We start from the raw sequence: 18,035 nt of genomic DNA on the forward strand, positions 1-18,035 counted from the left end.
GGTTCTGGCCACCGGGCACGTCCCCTTCTAGCCCCACCGGGAAGGATCCCCTTGTCCAAGCCCCCGGCAGTCCCTGCAATCTCCATGCCCTGCCCCCACGCCCATCTGCCCGAGACCCCAGCCACTTCCTGAGACTTAGGGACCGGCCCCCAGCTCCCATCCTGCCCCCTACTTCCCTTCTGGACCAGAGAGGCCTCCCATCCTGCCCTGGTCTTCCCTTCTGGACAAGAGCTCACATCTTGACCTGGACTTCCCTTCTGGACAAGAGCTCACATCCTGACCTGGACTTCCCTTCAGGATAAGAGCACCCATCCTACCACTGACTTCCTGTCTGGACAAAAGCTCCAATCCTTCCCCATTTTCCCATCCAGATAAGAGCTTCCATCCTGCCCCGGAGGTCCCATTTGGACAAGGGAGCTCCAATCAGGACAAGAGAGAGAGACTTCCTGAATCTGTCAGCTCTGTCTGAAACAAGTGTACTGATAAGGCCAAGAATGAACCATAAGGAGATGGACAGACGTCAACGCAGAAGTACATACAACAAAATGAAGAGCAATACAGCATCACCACAACCTAGCCCGCCTCCAACATCTAGATCTGAACATCAAAAATTTGAAGAAGCAGAAGAAAACAGCCTTATGAATAACATCATGAAGAAGTTAGAGGCTTGTGTAGAAGAAAAGACAAAAACATGGGAAGAACGCTGTAAACAACTAGAGGAAAGGGCAAACAAATTAGAAGCAAACAATAAAGTCCTGGAAGAAAACAATAAAGTACTGAAAGAAAATCATGAAAAAGCAATGAAACAAATAAAGGAAACAGTCCAAGACCTGAAAAGGGAAATGGAAAAAATGAAGAAGACACAAACAGAGGGAATGCTGGAAATAGAAAATCTGAGTAAAAGATCGGGAACTTCAGATGCAAGTATAACCAATAGAATGCAAGAGATGGAAGAGAGGATTTCTGGCATTGAAGATACAGTAGAAGAAATAGATTTATCAGTCAAAGAAAACACTAAAGCCACAAAGTCATGAACCAAAATGTCCAAGAAATTTGGGACACCATGAAAAGACTAAACCTACCAATTATAGGGATAGAAGAAAGTGAAGAATACCAACTCAAAGGCACAGAAAATATATTCAACAAAATCATAGAAGAAAACTTTCCCAACTTAAAGAAGGAAATGCCTATGAAGATACAAGAAGCCTATAGAACAACAAACAGACTAAACCCCCAAAAAAGTCCCCTCGACACATAATAATTAAACAACTAAATGTACAGAATAAAGAAAGAATATTAAGAGCAGCAAAGGAAAAATGCCAAGTGACCTATAAAGGCAAACCCATCAGAATAACACCCGATTTCTCAATGGAGACTTTGAAAGCCAGAAGGACCTAGACAAATGTAATGCAGACACTAAGAGACCATGGATATCAGCCCAGACTAATATACCCAGCAAAACTTTCAATCATCATAGATGGAATGAACAAGACATTCCAAGACAAAGCCAGATTCAAACAATACTTATCCACAAACCCAGCCCTACAGAAAGTACTAGAAGGAAAATTCCAACTGAAGGAAGTCAGATACACACTCCAAAACACAGGCAATAGATAAAGCCACAGCAGTAAACCCCAAAGAAGAGAAGTCCATGGACAAGATATAGTTGTGTTTCTCATTAATAGGGTTCCCATGATCATTTCATGAAATGTGTATACAGAATAATATAGTTGAGGGATAGCAATATATATGTCCACAAGGATGCAGTATGGATCCTTTTTTCATCAAGAATTGGGTATACACTGAATTGGCAACACTATCCACATGCAATGCCCTGTGTATCCCTGGCTTGGCTGGGAACTCACTATGTAGCCTAAGATGGGCACACAGAGTTCTGGTGTTAAAGGAGGTTCTGGAGTTACAGGATAAAAACTTCCCACATGATATTAAGAGTGAAGAGTTGGAAACTGTCTGTCTAGAAGAACTTGACCTCAAGACAATCCATGACAGATTTCCCATCATATAGGGAGGGCTAAGTAGCTTGCCAAAGACATTGACATTAAACTGATAAGAAAAAGTCTTGCTCACCAACATCTCTACCCTCCATGTTGTAGTACCCCTCATGGAAGCCACATTCTGCTGAATTTCAGGGTTCTCAGGAACTCCTGTCACAGGTTTCCTGTGTCTCAAGCTCATTGGTGATGCTTTCTTTTCTTCAGGAGTACTGAGCCAACAGACCCATATATCTGATGGGGGCTGGATCACCTGGAGGTCACTTGGTGTTTGTCTCTCTAGTGAAATCACAGCTAAAGTGGGTGTCTTCATCTGAGGGGGCCTTAATCCTAAGCCTGAAGAATGTCATGTGATAAAGATGTCTGGGACTTCTTTGGCCTCCTTAGGTTTTCCATGAGACCTGCCTGTTGCTAGAGTTTTCTGCCTTGCCCACAGTCAGGACAAATCTTTGTCACCAGCCAGTCCCACAGCCGCTCAGACCCAACCAAGTAAACACAGAGACTTATATTGTTTACAAACTGTATGGCCGTGGCAGGCTTCTTGCTAACTGTGCTTATAGCTTAAATTAGTCCATTTCCATAAATCTATACCTTGCCAGGTGGCTGGTGGCCCACCGGCATCTTCACATGCTGCTGGTCATGGCGGCATCTGCAGTCAGTCCTTCTGCCTTCCTGTCCTTTTATTTCTCCTCTCTGTTAGTCCCGCCTATCCTTCCTGCCTAGCCACAGCCGATCAGGTTTTATTTATTGATCAATCAGAACAACTTGACATACAGACCATCCCCCAGCACAGCCAAGTGCAGACCATCTCAGACACCTGCACTCAGGCCCATGGTCCTAATCATCCTCTATGCGGACCTGCTGGGTAACGCCACAAAGAACCCAAGAAGGGCTCCCACAGGACATACAGAACATCCCACAGCACCTGCCCTCAGAGAAGGAAAGACCATCATATCTAGAGCAGCCTAGCTGGCACACAGGCTAGACAACCTTTGAACCCAAAGCAATGCTGACCAGAGAAATAGGTCTTTTTTATTTTATCATTTAATTTAATTTTACATATCAGCCACAGATTCCCTTGTTCTCCCCCCTCCCGCCCTTCCCTCCTTTTCCCCCAGCTGAACCACCTGCCCATTCCCATCTCCTCCAGGGCAAAGACTTTCCTGAGGATTGAGTTCAACCTGGTAGACTCAGTACAGGCAGGTCCAGTCCCCTCCTCCCAAGCCTGAGCCAAGTGTCTCTGTATAATCCTGAAGTTCCAAACAGCCAGCTCATGCACTGAGGACAGGACCCGATCCCACTGCCTGGATGCCTCCCAAACAGATCAAGCTAATCAACTGCCTCACTTATCCAGAGGGCCTGATCCAGTTGGGGGCTCCTCAGCTATTGGTTCATAGTTCATGTGTTTCCATTTGTTTGGCTATTTGTCCCTGTGGTTTGTCCAACCTTGGTCTCAACAACTCTTGCTAATACAATCCCTCCTGTTTCTCGCCAATTGGACTCGTGGTGCTCTACCTGGGGCCTGGCTGTGGATTTCTGCATCTGGTTCCCTCAGTCATTGGATGGGGTTTCTAGCATGACAATTAGGGTGTTTGGCCATCCTATCACCAGAGTAGGTCAGTTCGGGCTGTCTCTCGACCATTGCCAGTAGTCTATTGTGGGGGTACCTTTGTTGATTTCTGGGGACCTCGCTAGCTCTTTGCTTCTTCCTATTCTCATGTGGTCTTCATTTATCATGCTCTTTTATTCCTTGTTCTCTCTCTGTGTTCTTGATCCAGCTGGGATCTCCTGCTCCCCTAAGCTCTCTTTCCCTTGACCCTTGCCCTTCATTAGCCCCACTCAGGTCCATGTTGTTCATGTAGATTTCATCCACTTTTCTGTTGTTGGGCGAACCCTGTATCTTTCTTGGGGTCCTGTTTTCTACATAGCCTCCCTGAAGTTGATAGTATCAGTCTAGTCATCTTTGTTTTACATCTAGTATCCTCCTATGAGTGAGTACATACCATGTTTGTCTTTCTGAGTCTGGGTTACCTCACTCAGGATGATTTTTTCTAGATCCATCCATTTGCCTGCAAACTTCATAATGTCATTGTTTTTCTCTGCTGAGTAGTACTCCATTGTGTATATGACCACATTTAAGGTGTTAATTGTGAAGAGTAGGCAATCACATTTTTCTTAATAAAGATACAATCATATTACTCAATAATGGATGAAAGGGCACACAATATAAACAGTAAATAGTCATATCAAAATTCCAAACAACAAGAACCAAAGAAAGTACAAATGAATTCAAAACCTTAAACAATAACAAAGAAAACCAAAAAACCCAAAGCAAACAAAACCCAACAAAAAACAAACAAAAAAATTATGCTAAGCAACTTGCTAAATCAAAAGATTAAAGGATTAGGTTAATCATGCAACAGACTTTGAGGCACAGTCAAAAGCCTGTGACTGGACTTGAAAACATGGTAGGAAGGCAGTCACAAATGTAAAAGACCATTTCAAAGCAAGTATAGCAATGCCCCATGGGACTTGGAGTGTGTATTCTTCTGAGGAGGCTTCAATCCAAGGGTGGAGAGCACCATGGGTTCAAGTGGATTGTGGCTTCTTTGGCCTCCTCAGTTCTCTCAAAGCTGTTGTGTGAGAAGGAAAGGCAATCAGTCCCAGAGGCATCCTGGCTGGGCCACAGGCTAGAAAAAATCAGGGCCTATTCACACTGGAAGCCAATGTCAAGAGCCCCCAGTCCCCATGAATGCCATGGTTGCACACGTTGGAATGCAGTGGTGGCTCACTTGCCTGTGATACTTCCTGCTCCTGCTGCAGCAGCTCTGTCTGCAGGAGGCTCTCATCTGGGGCTGTGACATGTTCCAGGTCATGCTGGAGATTTTCTGACCTAGAGGAGGAAGGCAGTTAGGGAACAGGCCTGGTGGGGACCTGCTGTGTCAGCTGTTGAGCCTGAACCAGCTCTAGTCATCTGGACAGTCCAGCATGACCTTTCAGCTCAGGTCATTCCTTCATTTCCTAGGAGAGTAGTGTCAGAGTGCACCTTAGCCTGGATTTAACTCTGTGTTTTAAAATCTGCTAGAAGACAAACTGAGAACTACACAGTGCTGGACAAAAAAATCCACACATTTCTACAGCTGTCCAGATACAATATTTTGAGAAAAAACATAACAGTGTATCAAGGTCTGAGTGACAGTTCAGGGCAGATGTACATGGCCCTAATTAGATACCAGGTTAATGAGTAACTTGGGAAACTGAATGTAGTCCCTCTAGAGAGCCTACAAAATAAAAACAGTGAAGGTTCTGATTATTCCTAGAGCACAAAGACCTGCCTGAGTTCAACACCTCAACCCCTAAATAATCTTATGTCCAGAAAAATCTTTTCTCAGGAGACAGATGCACACTGGAGAGAGCTTATAATCAGCAGGAGTGTGCTGCATGCAGATCTAACCAAAAGTAGGAACTTCTCTTTAAATGTGATGTTCTGGAAGGAAAATAAAGTAACAAGAGCACACACTGTCCTTCAAAACTTACCCTCCTCCTGATAGGTTGAAAACTACCATAGGGAGATTTATGGGGAGACATAGGGGACACTGAGAAGATACCAGAGATCTCCGAAGGGAATAAGGGGTACACATTCCTCAGAAACACTAAGGCTCAAACATAGTGTTTCCTGGAGAAGTTCTTGTTAACTCGGCCAGCACAACACCCTGAGGGGGTCTTTCACTGCCTGTGGATGAGAGCCATCCAGATGGGGAGATTCCCAAAAAGGACAGAGATATAGGTACAGGTGACCTCCATGGTTCTAACTACTCCTCCCAGTTTGGGCTCCTACCTCATCTCATAAACACTGAAGTGATGTTGCAGCTTTTCTGCCAAGTCCCTTTGCTGGGTGACCAGCTCCTTCTGATTCAGCAGGCCCTTCAGTTTTTCATCCAGGCTTTCTTGCTCCTGTTCATTAGAAGATTGTGTTCTCAGGGGAGACTTCTCACTCTCATGCACACACATAAAGTCAAGGACACACATAAGTACATATATGCACCCATACAAGCACACTGCAATGCACTAACATGTTCAGTTTCACTGCCAATTCTAATAAAAGGAACAATCACCAAGAATATTATTGAGAAGAAGATTAACTTTCTTTGGATGAGAAATGAACACAGTGGCAATTAGAGATAGGCACAGTACTTTCTCAATAAAGTTAGTTGGTCTCCATCATCATTAAAAAAATAACGAGTAATTTCAGAGAAAAACTCACACATGAGTTTACACATTCACAAACACTAGTACTTTTAAGCACCCATATCCCCAATACATACATATAAGCATTTACCCATACACATACAGGAAATATGGGCACACAAACACCCACTCACCAACAGGAGGTCATAAACAGAAACCAAAGGAACAATAATGTCCAAATAATAGTCAGCATTCACACACAGAGAGAAGTTCACCCACACAGCTGTACACAAATGCACACACGCACGCTCGCGCACACACACACACACACACACACACACACACACACACACATGCACATGATATAGTCAGTAACACAATATCAGCAAGGAGATGCACTGTGGGATTCCGTGTTGTGAAGCCAATGAGACAAACAAAACATTTCCTTTGTGTTAGCTGTGTGTAATGAAAAGGAAGAAGTCTAGTTTTTATTTTTAAAATAGCTGTATTGTTTGATTTTGTGATTTATTAAAGAACACATGTATACCAAAGCAATAAAAGTGTATAAACACAAGAGAAACTACTCCCTCCTTTTTCTTTCTGAGCAATTGAAACTTGTGACAATTAGATGAGACAAGACAAGACAGAAGGCCCCATTGAAGAACAGGAAATCCAGAGTCCTGGCCAGCCCAAATAGCCCAAACAGATAATTTCATGTTCAGTGAATGACCTTGGTTCAAGGGAACAAGAGAGTAAGCAACAGATGACAACATGGGGTTTCATTATGTAGCCTCTGAACACACCCGTGTATGTACACATTTACATACACCTGTAAGGATCACACACAGACAAGAGGAATCAAAAGCAAGCAGAAAAAAAGAAGAGGATATCATATTGAGTAAACAGATAAATTTAGATTATGCACATCAGATGTTTCAGCAGAGGCCTACAACAGATCTATCCATCTTCTGGGGACTAAAAATGCCTAGAGGAGAGCACACAGCTTAGACAAACTATGTTGAGGTGATTGGAGAAAATGTTCTCTTCAAGCCTTAAACCTGTCACCCCAACCCTCAAGCTGTCAAAGTCCTTCCCACATCTGTGGTCATTGAGTCAGCTCCAGACTGGAATCTCCAGGATGGGAGAACTGCCCAGCACCACTCACAGAAAACAGGGCTGACAAGTTGATACTCAGCTTCTGAGAGTGTGACCCAAGAATTAAGCTAAAGAAAGAGAACAAAATGGAATGCAGGAAGAAAGGACAAGCCCACTTGCCACCCCAAAAGTTGACAATGAAAAACATTCACTTGGCATTGTCTAGGGCTCTAGTCCTTGCAAGCTGCTTCCTACTTATGATCTCACAGGACCCCAGAATGCAAATGAGCCACAGGCCACTGACCTAATCAATGAGAGCTCTGTGATATTCTACAAGTAGCTCCCTGCATGAGAGATTCTAATATAATGACATGTAGGTGTGTGGTATCTCACAGACCCATCTCTCTGAATGTACTGCAATTTCAGCAGACCAGGAGGGTTTGCTTTCCAATCAGCTAGTATCTACAGGAAGACTTGTGAATGATCACAGAAATGGGTTCTGGATGGGTGGGTGGGTGCTTACATGGATGTTTTTATTTTATGGTTGGACAGTTGGGAAGTCTGCCCCTACTGCCTCAGCCTACCTGCTGCTGCTCAGCACAGGGGTCACACATCTTCTCATGGGCCTCCTTTAAGAGCTTCATCAACTTCTCACAGGTCTCATGTTCTTCATTCTGCTCCTTCCACAACAGCATGTTCTGATGTCTCAACAGATGGACCTTGTTCCTTAGCTGATTACACTCTGGTAGGATCTGGCCATTGAGGTAACTAAACAATCACCAAAACATGGTGAGCCACAGTGAGCCTCTATTTGCCATCCTGCATCCAAGTACCACCAACCATGAAAAGTCTGAGGTCAACAGAACAAGAATGGAGCTCTCAGTAGACCAGCCAGCATCACTCAAATGCAGGCTAAATCCAGAGAATAGCCAAATTGCAGACAAATTCAAACTACTTCTGAAAATCCAGGTACCAAAAGGGATCTTGTCCCTCTGAGAAAAGGGTGCAGTCCACACCTATGCTTAACTGTTCCTGATATTGGGAAAGCATCAGCAGGTAGAGGCAAAACACACTCTGAATGAGGGCAGAAGTTCTAACAGGAATAACTTCTCTCTACAGATCCCAGGCAAATCAGATCTGTGAAGCCCCTGCCAGCACACAGAGAACCTGGGCTTCAAGAAATCCCTTCATGGTACAAACCATTTTTCTGTCTTAGGTCTCCTGAGTTGGGCAGGACAATAATAGGAGGGCCTCAGTGTTTTTTCACACTTAGCAAAATTGAGTCCAAGAGGCAAAAATTGAAGGGCCACAAGGCAGGCTATGGGCTCACAGGCACACAGGCTAGAACCAGAGCCCTCACTTTGAGTCAAGGACAAAGAAGGGCAGAATCAGTCCCTCCCAAGCTATTGGGCACTTACCTAAAGTATTCAGTCTCCTCCATCAGCCCCTTGCACTTGTCCAAGGCTTCACTCATCTCCAGTGGTATTTTCCGGAGAGCCAACATCACCTGCTTGTGTTCCATTTCAAGCATCTCTGTTTCAAAGTTCAGCCTGTGGTAGGGCATGGCCCCAGGAAAAATGAACCCCATGAACACAGGCAATAAGGATCACATAAATAAGGCTGTGTCATGGACTACCCCAGCACAGTAGATGCCACAGCCTGGTATTTAAACACTGGGACTTCCTGGTGCTTATTAAACATTCTATCTTGTGCTCAGAACATAACAGACAGAAGGTTTAAGGTGAGGGATCCAGTTCATGAGCACCCAGAGTGGGCATGGAGCTATAGATAAGTGCTCTAAGAAGTTGCCAGGAATCTGTGCCACATATCTGAAAACACAAGAAAACTATTGTAACATTTCTCCTATCTCTAGAACAGGGATTCTCATTCCTGGGTGCCATTACTACACAGATACCCAGAGCAAACAATTAGTATTTGCCGGGAGGAGCCCCAATTTCGGAATGGTTTTATAAACTGCACAGTGATTCTTATGTTCTAAAACGGTGAGCACAGTGACCAGGAGGTGTGATGCTCAAAGTGAGGTTCCCTTGCTTCACCAGTGCTGTAATCTGGACCCATGTTAAATCCTCAGACCCTTTAACAGACCCAATGCTCTATGGATTGTGCAACACACACACACACACACACACACACACACACACACACACACACACACACACACACACACACCACATGAAATCCGGATGCCCAAGATGTTGAAATGTGGCATTGCCACAGAGTATAAGAAGACCAGAGGGGAGCTTCCGGCCACACCCTTAGTCAGATGAATAAACCAGGGCCCTCCAGCTGCTTTCATACACAATCATCTGCTGGTCAAGTACAAAGACTCTCCACAAACTCACAGCACCTAGCATCTCCCACAAGCTAACACCTGTCAAGGTCTCTTGAAGTACATGTTGAGGGTTCACACACTACTATCTGTATCCCAAGAGTGCAATTTAGGCCACACATTCTGCTTTTCATTTGGAGGAAGCAGAACAGCCTGTGTCCCTATCTCATTCCTCCCCGGGTTCCAAGTCTGCATCTCAAAGGAACTCATGAAAACTAGTTTAGGCAGCAGGACACCCTGGAATTTCAGCCTTCTGTTCCTCAGGAAACCTGGGATTGATACTGTGGTTTCAAGAAGGTCAGCAGAGAACTGCGCATAATGACTACCTGTTGTTCAAATCCTTGCAAGTATAATTGGCTAGGATACCACGAAGTTCATTTCTCTCACATTCCATGTCATGTAAGCAAATGGTGAGTTTTTCAATTTTTTTCATGTCTTGCTCCTGCTCCTGCTCAGTAAAGCTGGAGAGTTGGGATGGTGCCTCTCCAGTAGTCCCTGCAGGTAGATAAAACAAATTAACTTGTATTCTTGAATGGCAAGGACCAGGAGAGACCATGCTGAGTCCCAAGAAGAAGCCTAATGTAATGAACGCTAGGGACCCAGGGAACCTTCCAAACAGCAGGAAAGCTATGCTCAAACTCTGCCCACTGAGCTCTGTCTCTGTCCGCAACCACTATGGATAATTATGTGCCTCCCTCCCTAATGCAGTATCCTGGCCCTGGAAGGCATAAGCAAGACCAGCCAAGTAGAATTGGAGGACAGTGTCAGCTACCATCTGATGTGATGCAAGCAAAGCCTGTTGTCCCTAGAGCTTAGCAGCACCAAAACCTAATCACATGTGTTCAGGACCAAAACATCTGCTGATGTGCTGTGTGGTCTAGGTGGTTTCCCTCCCTTCCTATTTGCATCAGATTTCCATGGAAACTGAGTAATCCACTAGGATGAAGTTCAGCAACTCCCTACCGAGAGAGGGCCAGCTCAGTGGTCCCTTTCTCCCAATCCTCTTTCTCAGTCACAAGGAATTGAAGGAATTCCCAGAAAAGCAGCTGCAACCTGGACAAATCATGGCTCTCCTAAACTAACCTTTAGAAACTCTTGACTCTGGGTCTGCTCTTTAGAAAGCCAGACAATCTGGACTGGTCCATTACTACCCAGAATTTCCCAGCTGCTGAACTACTCTACTAGAAATATCAGCTCAAGTTCACCTCCTCCAGGAAGCTTCCTGTCCCCTGCTCTGGACTTACTGTGCCTTTCCCAGAACCATTTATTTTTCCATGTTTTACACTGAGACCAAAGGCCAGCTTCCTTCTGCCTCTCTCTGGTCTCTCCATGTTCTCCATTCTCTCTCCCAATCAGCCTGCTTTGTCTTGCCAACATGTCCATGGGAACTGAAGGAATCACCCACAGTCATTGGTGTTGCCACAACACTGGTGACATCACAGAGAACACCAAGCACTCTTCATGATAGAATAGAATCTCCATGGAAGGGATGATTAGGGTCACCCCCAGCAGTCCTCACTTATCCACTAACTAGCTCTTCTGCAGTTCATCAAAAGCCATGTTGCCCTTCCCAGCAGCCTTCCCAGAAACACAAGGGAAGACCTTCAGCACCTCCTCCTTACAAAGCCAGAGATCTCTTTTTGTTTCTTTAGAATATTTTCACTACTTCATGTATGGGAAGTTGAAGACTCACTTCAAAATACATCTCAGGCAACGACTGGGCCCTTCTTGATATCTGTAATCAATAACATGAGAAAAAATGTTGCTAGGGAATTAAGTCAGAATGGTGAGAAGGAAAGATTGATCCCCTGATGTCAACAAAAACATTGTGCAGGATTCACAAGGCTGTTTACAATATATGAATATGGTAGGAGTTTGTGGGTGTCCTGTCAGAACAAAGAAATGTCCCTTAGTTAATGAGAAATGTTTCCCTGAATCATCAGCACAATAAATTCAAGCCAACACGATATTAGCAAATGTGGAATCAGTTAGTGACATGTCAGGCTGGATGGTAAGAACTGGGACTCTCCAGGTAATCCCCGAGACAGAAGAGCAAACACTGCCAGGATGAGTGATGGTCCATTCCGCACTCAAGTGTCAGGAAAGATGAATGGCTAGTGAGAGGCCAGACACAGATATGAAAGGACAAATGTGTCACAGTCATGGGGACAATATGTAGTGTGTCACTGCTATATTGCTTCACCTAGTGCTACAAAGAGACTAATTTCTTGATCTGGAGCCATCTGTGAAGATGCCCATGCCCTTGGGAAGGAGAGGGGCACAGCCAGCTTAAAGAATACTCATGGGAGCATGAGAAGGGCAGGCAAAGGACACAGGAGATAAACGAGGAGTCCTGTACTCTAGACCTTTCCCAGAGCTGCACATCACACTTGTCAATTTCCTGGCAGCACTGAAATGAGGAGCTGGCACCATGTTCAGCCTGGATGGCAAATTCTTCAGAAGACTGGACTGTGGTCTCAGGAAGGTACTTGGTGGACCCAAGAATACATGAGTGATGTGAGGTAAACTATGTCCATTCAGATGTTATATCACCCTGACAACCAAGTTAGACAAAGTTAAGTATCTCAGTAATTCCCTCGTCTAGAAGTCAAAGCACAGTAATGCCCTAGGCATTACCTCATCTCAGTCAAATCTGACCCACTGAAGGATGCTCAGGAAGTAACTGACAGATGAGTCTTTATCCTAGCAATTCCTCAAAGACAAGACTTGAGTCTTCCCCTCTGTGGATGTCAGTTCTCCCATCTCTCTATAGGGAGGTGGATGTCTCAAAAGTCAGCAGGGTTCCTCTCTCTCCCTAGACAATATGACCAAGGGGACAACCTCCTAAAGCTTATTCACAGCTACAGAGAATGCTCTGTAGCTTCAGAGCCCTCAGCCAAGTGCTTTGAAAAACCAGGAGAAAATTGCTACAGTCACACTCAGGTAGTGTATGGAGGCCCACCTCACCTGCTCTATGCTTCAGACTCTCATGTTAATGGGGACTTCAGGCTTTGCCAGGGCACCCTCCTTCCCCTATTATTACTGGCACACAACTAAAGGACTCCAGTGTGTGGGGGAGGGAACACAGTTATGGTACAGAAATCTCATTACTTTCTCTGTACCTCCTCCCCATGCAGAGTGAAAGCAGATGGTACACAGCAAAGCAGCTAAAGCCTTGTCAATTCCTGAATCTGCCAAACTAACCATCATGGATCCTTGATCTGGGTCCTCTCTTTAGGAACCCAGAGAAGGATAAGCCTATTCCTTTCCACAAGTTCCCAGTTCTTTTTTTTTTTTTTTTTTTTTTTTTTTGGTTTTTTCGAGACAGGGTTTCTCTGCGTAGCTTTGCGCCTTTCCTGGAGCTCACTTGGTAGCCCAGGCTGGCCTCGAACTCACAGAGATCCGCCTGGCTCTGCCTCCCGAGTGCTGGGATTAAAGGCGTGCGCCACCACCGCCCGGCTAAGTTCCCAGTTCTTGAGCCCTAGCTATGGAAGGCTCAACACCATCACAACCAGAAAGTTGCCCAGCCCCTCCTGAACTCACTGCGTCTTCCCCAGGTCCAGAGATTTCTCCATGTTGTCCAGTGAAACCTAGGGCCTGCTTCTTTCTTCCTCACTCTGGTCTCTCCATGCTGTGTATTCTCTCTCTCAACTAGGTGCCTCAGTCTTGACCACATCTCTGTTGGTGAACCTTACAGCACTGAACTAATGTCCTAAGCTCACGTGGTGTTGCTACAACACTAGTGACATCAGAGAGGGTTCCAAGAGCTCTCAAGGATACAGTAGAATTCCAGAGAAGAGACTGCTGATGTCATTGTCATGGGGCACAGCCTTTGCTTCCTTGCTAATTCTTCATGAACTGACCAGAAGCTGATGTTTCTTTCCAGGAATCTCTGCTGTGACACAGGGGAAGCCATTCAGCTCCTCCTCCTTCCAAAGCTATAGATTTCTTTATGCTTCATTAGAATCTTTTCACTACTTCACCCATGAGGAGTTGGAAGCTCATTTATAAACACTCACCATAGTTGGCCCTTCCCACCCTATGGGGAAGATACTCATTACCCCCATATTTTCCCAGAATACTCTTCAGTAGGAGCAGTAGTAAATATTACTTAGAAGTTTAGAGGTGGGAGAAACAGTAAGAAAATACAGGATAGCCTGGAGAGGAGCTGAGTGTCCCTGCCCTAGGGTATTTAAAGGAAAGCCAAGGGGTGAAGCAAAAGACCTCCCCCCAGCCCAGCCAAGTGCTGACCATCTCAGACACCTGCACTCAGGCCCTTGGTCAAATCATCCTCTCTATGCAGACCGGCTGGGTAAAGCCACTAGGAAACCTAAAACTGGGCTCCAACACCATTCTAATACCCATACCCAATAATATGAGAAATCAAGCACTGCAAGAAATTAGTCAGGATGATGTGGAGGAGGAAGATTGAGTCCCTTGAAGTAAACAAGTGCCTGGAGAAGGCTAAGGTTAAGGGAAGGTGGCCATTGGGAATTTATAAGTGAGCTGAGACTCTTATTAGACCCAAACTGTTGTACAATGTCCTCTCTACATAGACCGTGTGTTAGTCAGGGCTCTGTAGCACAGCAGAAGTGATAAAATGAATCTCTCTATATATTGAAAAGAGATTTGTTATAATTACTTACAAGCTGTACTGTGGCTAATCCAACAATGGCTGGCTATGGATAGAAAGTCAAAGAATCCAGTAGTTGCTCAGTCTACAAGTCTGGATGCCTCTGCTGTCTGAAGTCTATGCTGTAATCATAAAGTACTCTGCTCTAATGCCAGTGAAGAAATGGATGTGCTAACAAGGGGGAGGAAGCGTAGAGAGAAGGAAAAGCTTCCTTCTTCCAGGTCTTTCTATAGGCTTCCAGCAGAAAGCATGGTCCAGATTACATGTCGATTAAAGATCTGATTTAAAGGTGTGACTTCCTACCCCAAAGATCCAGACTAGAAATAGATCTTCCTACTTCAAATGAAGTAGAAATGGCCGACAGCTGTGCACTCAATTTTTTGGGTTTTAGTTGATCTTAGATGTAGTCACCTGACAACAAGAACAGCCATCACAGTTGTGTTCTCTTCTTCACTGGTATTCATGAGCAATTGACCAGAGGGTGAAAGGAAGGAGGGATGATGATCCAAATTCATATCTGGATCTCCTGTAGATCTCATGTCATGATGATGTTCAGTGGCCTTTTTATGACCATGGATGGCTAATATAGGATGAAATACCACTCTGTGCATTCTTGGGTAGGAGGGATCGACTAGAAACCCAGTTACAAAAGAATGCAGTCGATCTCTGTAACTGAAGATTTGGAATTCAAATAATTATGCTATGTCTGGTAGGAACTGTGTTCGAAAAGGGTCTAAGAGGCAGAAAATGGGTACCCCTTCCTTAAAGAAATAGGAAGACAGTAAACACACTGGACATGTCAGAAAGAGTGGGGTGTCAGAAGTAGCCTGTGAATTTGGACTTGAACTCCTACAGACCACATTTTGCTTACTCCATGCATTGTGAGAAAGGAAAATCTCCTACTGAAGAAAGGAGAACCCTGGGAAGACGTCTGTGGGATCTTCATTGTAAACAACAGCTAGGAGCCTCCGATTGTTTTCTAAGCAAAAACGATTTATTAAGTTTGAAGTTTCTCTGGTGTTCAAAGAGGCAGGATTTGGAGACAGCAGCAACAGGAAACAAATCATACTCCAGAGTTAAATCATCTTACAGAGCTTACCACACTGACACTAGCATGATGAGCATGGACACTACAGTGTGTGCCACCAAGAATACTGGGTTTGTGCCTAGTGCTGCTTTAGAAGTTTTCAAAAATCTATGGCTCTGAAAATGGGATACAGCCTTCTCCAAATCATCAAGCAGAAGAGGCCCATCCATTTCTTTAGAACATAAGCTTATAATGGGCAGGACTTCTGATGGGAACTCTTCCACCAAAACACTGCAAGGATGGTCAAAGGTGCTGGCAGCCAACAGCCAATCCCCATGCCTACCCTGCAGCCTCCAAAAGGGGCTTCAATAGTCAAATTTACCAAATTTTCCTTTGTGGCTTGTGTGATTGTCACTTATTTTAAAGAGAGTTACATTTTCCAATATAAATTCTTTGAAATATTCTTCATACATTTGAAACTTCGCGTTGGACATAGAATTCTATTCATAGAGTGTGGTAGTATCCTAATTGTACTGAAATGTGATTTTGATTGTATGTTAATAAATAAGGTTGCCCGGGGTGACCTGTCCAGCAGGCCAGGTTATTCCAGGGTCTCGAGGAGGGACTACCTGGGAATCAATGTGGGGCAAGAGGGAAAGGAGACCAAGCGCGTGAAGAAAGACAGAGTCAGTTTGAGTTGCGTCAAGGTCTCCTTTATTGACTGGGTGTTAGAGCTTATAAACAGGGCTTCAGGTAGGGAGGGGGAGCAGGAGGAGTGAGGATAGGACAAAGAAAATTCCTAAGGCAGGGTCAGCAGAAGGTCGCTTTGGTCCCAGGCCCCTGCAGCTAGCTGATTTAGCACAGGTTCCAAGAAGTTTATTTAATCGTACATTCCGTGGTTAAGCTAAGAGCCTCCTATTTACATGAGGCTTGATAAATTGTGGAAGGTTACACAGGTTCAAGACACAGCTGTCCAGAGTTGGTCTCCAACACTGGGGGTCAGAGCTATTAGAGCCATACAAAGAGCCAGGTGGTGGTGGTGGTGGTGGCGGCGGCGGCGGCGGCGGCGGCGGCGGCGGCGGCGGCGGCGCACGCCTTTAATCCCAGCACTCGGGAGGCAGAGCCAGGCGGATCTCTGTGTAGCTTTGCGACTCCCCTGGAACTCACTTGGTAGCCCAGGCTGGCCTCGATCTCACAGAGATCCGCCAGTTCTGTGAGCCATCAATTATCAGAAATAATGGGTCTATGCTTCTTATCAAAGCAGCGTGTAGCCCAGAAACCTCTTTTTTTTAAATAATAGTAAAGACTAAATCTACCACACAGCTTAATGTGCCGCTGGCAGACGCCTCATTTCCGCCATACTGCTGGTCAAATGCACATGCCAGGAACCCGCCAGGCAAACCTGCGTTTTGTGGCGTCTAGCTGCCTGTATGAGACAAGAAGCAGGAACCTGTTTTTGGCTCTGTTTAGAATTGGTTATTAAATATTCTCAGGTTTAAGGTGGAAACTAGAGCCGTTGGGCTGCCAGCTGTCTTGGTCTACTTTTGCAAGATTCCCAAAAGTTGCTTGCATCCATCTACCATTTCTCAGGTACCATTATGTTCCTTCTCAGGTCTTTGATGTGGTTGAAAACTAGATAGTTGTAATTTCCTCGGTTATAATAAAAGATAAGTTAGATATAAAACCTTAAACTCACAAATATAAGATAGATAGGACATCTTTTTTAATATTGTAACTATAATTCTTGCTCGGTAATTGTTTTGTTATATGTAATTTTACCATGTTAAAGTTAAAACCTTCCTTTTAAAAAAAAAAAAAGAAAAAAAGGGGAATTGCTGTGGATATTGCTCTATATAAATAAAACACTGATGGCCAGTTTCCAGGCAGGAAGTTGGTTGCCAGGCAGGAAGTAGGTGGGACAAGGAGAGAGGAGAATTCTGGGAAGCGGAAGGCAGAGGGGGGAGACACTACAGCCACCGCCAGGACAAGCAGCATGTGAAGACGCGGGTAAGCCACCAGCCACGTGGCAAGGTATAGATTTATAGAAATGGGTTAAAGATATTATATTGAAATGGATATTTTTACCAAATAAAAAATTGAAAACTTATGTGGAAAAAAATCTCTGACTTGATTTGCAAAGGAAAATTGAGACTTCGTCAATTAGCAGGAATAGACCCAGCAGAAATTGTCGTACCATTAACTAAGGAGGACATTGAAAAATTATGGACAGAAAGTGAACCTTTTAAGATAAAAGAACAGTTAGCAAGAAGCCTGCCATGGCCATACGGTTTATAAGTGATTAAAGCGTCTGAGTGATTGTTTTATACGTGGATTCTGGGACTTCAGGGCTTGGGGAACCTGGAGAGAAGCCCTCGAGCAACAATAGAGGGTCAATGTTCTTTGCAGTAAGCTGAGATTAATGTTTTCCCCTTTATGGCTTGCTGTGATGGCTAATCTTGGCTGTCTACTTAACACGTAGTGAGGATTTGACTTCCTCAGACTAGCTTGTAGGTATGCTCCTTTGGCATTTTCTTGATTGCTAATTGATGGAGGAGGGCTCAGTCTTCTGTGGGTAGTGGCATCCCCAGGCATGTGAGCCTGGGCCATAGAGGAAAGGTAGCTGAGCAGAACAGTGAGCAGCATTTCTCTGTGGTTTCAAGTCCTTGCCTTGGGATCTTCCCTTGGCTTCCCTTGATGATGGACTGTAACCTGTGAGCTGAATAAACACTT

At 44.7% G+C, this 18,035-nt stretch overlaps 2 protein-coding genes across 2 annotated transcripts in view; both read right to left on the bottom strand.

Annotated features, from left to right (window-relative positions):
* Positions 1–4,181: 4,181 nt before the first annotated feature.
* Positions 4,182–10,558, bottom strand: LOC143267350 (uncharacterized). Its single transcript, XM_076544819.1, has 4 exons — positions 9,972–10,558; positions 7,880–8,845; positions 5,851–5,966; positions 4,182–4,905 (listed from the first exon to the last, which is right to left on the bottom strand). Exons 2-4 carry the CDS (start codon positions 7,988–7,990, stop codon positions 4,713–4,715), a joined length of 420 nt encoding a protein of 139 aa, XP_076400934.1. The 5' UTR covers positions 7,991–8,845; positions 9,972–10,558; the 3' UTR covers positions 4,182–4,712.
* Positions 8,103–18,035, bottom strand: part of LOC143267123 (disks large homolog 5-like) — a 51,303-nt gene continuing 41,370 nt past the window's right edge. The window contains exons 7-9 of the mRNA XM_076544032.1: positions 9,972–10,140; positions 8,714–8,845; positions 8,103–8,145 (exon numbers count right to left, since the gene is read on the bottom strand). Coding sequence (XP_076400147.1) covers positions 8,103–8,145; positions 8,714–8,845; positions 9,972–10,140 — 344 coding nt within the window. The remainder of the gene's footprint in view (positions 8,146–8,713; positions 8,846–9,971; positions 10,141–18,035) is intronic.

The sequence above is a fragment of the Peromyscus maniculatus genome, chromosome 9 (genome assembly GCF_049852395.1).
Source record: "Peromyscus maniculatus bairdii isolate BWxNUB_F1_BW_parent chromosome 9, HU_Pman_BW_mat_3.1, whole genome shotgun sequence".
In the NCBI taxonomy this organism is placed as follows: domain Eukaryota; kingdom Metazoa; phylum Chordata; class Mammalia; order Rodentia; family Cricetidae; genus Peromyscus; species Peromyscus maniculatus.

Bases quoted from the DNA above. Each gene is read 5' to 3' on its own strand.
- LOC143267350 (XM_076544819.1), bottom strand. From the start codon at position 7,990: ATGCTGTTGTGGAAGGAGCAGAATGAAGAACATGAGACCTGTGAGAAG. The intron at 5,967-7,879 runs GTAGGCTGAGGC...TCTAATGAACAG, and splicing joins CCTGTGCTGAGCAGCAGCAG to GAGCAAGAAAGCCTGGATGA. The intron at 4,906-5,850 runs GTAGGAGCCCAA...TTCCTCCTCTAG, and splicing joins TTCAGTGTTTATGAGATGAG to GTCAGAAAATCTCCAGCATG.